Source organism: Rattus rattus, chromosome 2 (genome assembly GCF_011064425.1).
Source record: "Rattus rattus isolate New Zealand chromosome 2, Rrattus_CSIRO_v1, whole genome shotgun sequence".
Classification (NCBI taxonomy): Eukaryota; Metazoa; Chordata; class Mammalia; order Rodentia; family Muridae; genus Rattus; species Rattus rattus.
Window position 1 is genome coordinate 114,556,249 of NC_046155.1, and position 4,488 is coordinate 114,560,736.

Here is a 4,488-nt window from a genome sequence, read left to right on the forward strand (position 1 = left end):
GGGTTTAATCTTTCAGATGTTAATCTGGAAAGGAGACAAGTTGGTCCCTAGGAGATGATCACTCCTGCTTATTGCACAGGCTCACCATGGATGTCCATGAAAGAAGCTTTTGTCCAAGTAAGACTGAAAGCAACAAAATAAGGAACCCAAGCTCTAGTCAAGGGTCCAGAAAACATGATAAAATACAGCAGTAGGCAAACTTTTGAAAATATTATAGGTGTAGAAAGACAATTTTCACATTAGGAAAATTCTTAGCAAATGATAATTCTGGCCATACAAAGAAAGCATAGCAGTGCTCTGAAACAAGATTAAGACAAAGGAAATAAAAGAGTGAAGGAAAAGACTTGAAGGTTTTATTTTGCTGTTTGTTGCCCACTGAAAAACTGCAATTTCATGGAAAGAGTCAATAATATTAAGAAAATGATGATATATTGATATATATATATATACATATTTATATGTAATGTATAATTTTTCTAAAAATTTGTAGAAACACATGGTACAACAGTTGTAAATGGTATATTAGTACAACTTATACATCCAGTGAAAAATAGCACCTTATTGAAAGATAAAGTGGGAGCTATAACAATGTTGTATCTATGTGGGTCCTGGCTCCATTTCCACTGAGCATTTCTGTACATCACTATGTCAATTTTTGTTTATTTCTCATAACTTACAGGCTGAGAAAGACTCTATCATGCCCAATGTGACTAAAATAACAAGTTTCATACTTATGGGATTCTCAGATGTTTCTGAGCTACAGACTGTATGTGGGCTGTTCTTCCTAGTAATGTATCTAGCAGTCATAATGAGTAACTTCCTTATCATCACTCTTGTCACTTTGGATCTGAAACTCAAAACACCCATGTACTTTTTCCTAAAGAATTTGTCCCTGTTGGATATTTTCTTTATTTCTGTTTCAATCCCAAATTTCTTTATCAATAGCATAACACACACTAATTCAATTTCTATTCTGGGTTGTGCCCTCCAAGTGTTTTTAATGACTACTTTTACATCTGGGGAAGGATGTATCCTAACAGCAATGTCATATGATCGTTATATTGCCATTTGTTCTCCCCTACACTATGAAACCATCATGAGTAGTGGTAACTGTGTGCTGATGGTGGGTGTTTCCTGGGCTACTGGGGTACTCCTTGGAGTTTTATACACAGCTGGCATATTTTCCATGCCTTTCTGTGGTTCCAGGGTGATTCCACAGTTTTTCTGTGATATTCCCTCATTGTTAAAGATTTCTTGCTCTGACAAACTCCTAGTCATTTATATAAGTCTTGGAATTGGTTTTTGTCTGGGTATGTCTTTTTTCATCTCTGTCGTGATCTCTTACTGTTACATTTTCTCCACTGTGCTGAAGATTCCTACCACTAAAGGTCAGTCCAAAGCATTTGCTACCTGCCTCCCCCACCTCACTGTTTTCAGTACTTTTATTGCTACTGCCTGCTTTGTCTATCTGAAACCATCCTCAGAAGAACCCTCAGCTTCAGACAGGCTGTTTTCTGTGCTGCATACTGTTTTGCCTCCAGCACTTAATCCTGTGATTTACAGCCTGAGAAATACTGATATCAAGTGTGCTTTGAGGAGGTTGCAGAAAGCACCAATAATTATAACATTCTCTAAAGAAATGGAGACTTCATAAGTCTATTCAGAATGATCCCTTATTGGGGACACCAAGGGAGTATCAATGTGATTTAAAAAAAAATCTGTTAGAGACATTTTGACTAGATAAAATTTCAGTTACATCCACAAGAAATATTATAAAAAGGTAAAATATTTTCCTCACTTCTTATATATGTATTATCCTGCTAAGAAACAACTACAATTTAGTTCTTAATGTCAAGTTTTCTCACAATCCTAAAGATGCAACCTTATGCTGTAATATCTGTCTCCAAAGCAGGATACATGTTCTACTGCCCTTTCAGGTGACCTACCGCTGAATTAAATTGTAATGTATATGAAAACTTTTGTATCCTCAAGACTATCTGTTAGAAAATCTTCCTACAATATCTGAAAAGTAACTCTTTTCTAAGAACAGGTAGAATCTGAATTTTTCTATGGTTTAAAGTTTATGTTTCAAATTTCCATTGATAAGTGTAAAAATATACTATCTAAAATGATTTTATATGTATGGAGGAAATTGGGAGTGATATTACAGGCAATGTAATTTTGCAGTAATTTATTCACCATTTTTTTTCTGATTTTTTTTTCATATGGTTGAAATAGCCTACAAAGTTCTTGGATCTTAACCCTAAACCATACATTCTTCTTGTGTGTCCAGACATTTTTTTCTGAAAATGTCTAAATTTTATCCATTCTCATGTTTCATTAGAGCTGTATCAATAAAATGCCATCTCCAGATATATTTGTCATGTATACTCTTACTTTGACTTTTGGTTGAAAGCTCATAACCTGAAATAATTAACTGATTGATCTCTATACCATGGTCTTTATTGCTCCAAAACATCTCATATGATTCTCTCCACATCTTGTCAGTAGATAAAGAGTAATGAGGAAAAATTAATTATGTCCCAAATAGCTACACTGATCTACAGAAATGTTCAATAGAAAACAGTCAAGGAAAAACTTAAGGTACTACTACATTTATATAAAAATATCGTTTCTTTCTCTCTCCCTCTTATATGATTCCCCTCCTCCTCTCACTTCTATTCATTTTCAGTATGTCTCTTACTCCTATTAATTTCTTCACAGTCTGCCCCTTACCCAGGCCCCAAAATGCCCTCTACATCTTTGAGAAGGCAGAGGTCCACCCTGGCACCTCAAGTCAATGCAGGAATAAGTACACCCTCTCCCACTGAGGTTAGACAAAACAAACTAGTTAGGGGAACAGGAACCACAGGCAAGCAAATAGTCAGGGGAAGCCTCCACTGCAATTGTTGGGAGATCCTCATGAAGACCAGGCTGACCATCTGCTATATGTGTGCTGCAAGTGAGGTGGGGAGAACTAGGTCTAACCCATATATCCTCTTTGGTTGGCGGTTCAGTCTCTGGCAGCCTCCTAGGTTCCAAGTTAGTTGACCCTGTTGGCCTTCTTGAGGAGTCCCTAACCCCTCTTGGTTTCTCAAGCCTTCCCCTAAATTTCACCTAGACTTGCTGACCTCCTCATATAGTTGGGCTATGTGTCTCTGCATCTGTTTTGGTCAGCTGCAGGGTGGAGGACAGTTAGGCTAAACTCCTCTGTGTGAATCCAGGCTAACAGACACAAATATAGCCTGAGGCTCCAAGGTAGTTGAAGGAGGAACTCAGGCAAGCAATGTGTCCACACAGATCTTCTGAAGATAGCTGGGCACATTTGCCCCTACGTTGACAGATGTTATTACTGCATTTATTTATGTTCCTCTCACGCAGGGCACCTGTGAATCCAGACTAGCAGTGATAAATATATTGTAATCACATTATCCCCTCCCCAATTTCCTACGGTAGCCTCTCCTCCTTCCCATCAATATAAAACAAACCTTCTTTCTCCCTCTCCTTAGAAACAAATAGGCAAGCAAGCAAACAAAAACAGAATAAGTAAAAGAAACAAACAAGTTTTTGAAAAAAAGAAGTTTGAGCATGCATATTCATGTACACACACAGACACAAACACAGACACAGACACATATACACAAATACACATCCCACATTCCCCTCTTTTCTCTCAGTCTCTCCCTCATGATAAAACCCATATGCATAAAAACACAAAATCAGGAAGCATAGTAAAGAAGAGAAAAAGATCAGCAATGTTAACAAATGCCAAGGACCAGCCTCAGCATGGTAAGGGTTCCTGAGAGGCGTGTCTGGGAACATAGATATATTTGACTGGAAGTCAAACCCTGGATCCAAGCTAATGACCTGTGTTCTGCTCCATATAGCTTTTCCAGTATGCTTTTCTGGATGTTCTGCCTTCTCTCTGGAGATTTGTTTGTATTCTGATTGCTTGCTATTCTAAGAGATCTCTCTGTGGATGGATATCTTGCTTCCTTATGTGGGTGTGTGAGTGTGCCTATCTGTCTATATGTATCTGTCTGTGTGTATCTGTCTGTCTCTGTCTTTCTCTTCTACATCTGTGCCTCTGTCTGTTTTCCACGCAGTGTTCTATTTTTATCTAAAAAAATTCTTTGGATAGATCTTCTCCTTTAGAATACAGGTCCAGTCTTTTATTTTACATATCAATCAGTCATTTACTTCTGTACTTAGGTGACATAAAGCATACATTTGGTTTTCTTAGCATTGCAAAAGAATCAGAGTTCTGTCTACCTGTTAAGGGTAAAAGATAAGATACTTGGATATATATATATTGAACCATGTATTTTAGAGCTCTTTCTCATAGCCTCAAAGGCATTACTCAAGGTTCCAGTGTTTACTATTTCACTAAGACATTAGCCACACCTTCAATGTTCATGATAATGCCAGTGTCTGCACTGTAACTAGGTCGTAGAGCATTTCAATCAGCAGCTGAATATACAGCTCACA

General features: G+C 37.5%; 1 protein-coding gene across 1 annotated transcript; it reads left to right on the forward strand.

Moving 5' to 3' along the window:
* Positions 1-697: 697 nt before the first annotated feature.
* Positions 698-1,654, forward strand: LOC116893215 (olfactory receptor 14A2-like). Its single transcript, XM_032895101.1, has one exon. It carries the CDS (start codon positions 698-700, stop codon positions 1,652-1,654), a length of 957 nt encoding a protein of 318 aa, XP_032750992.1.
* The last annotated feature ends 2,834 nt before the right edge of the window (positions 1,655-4,488 follow it).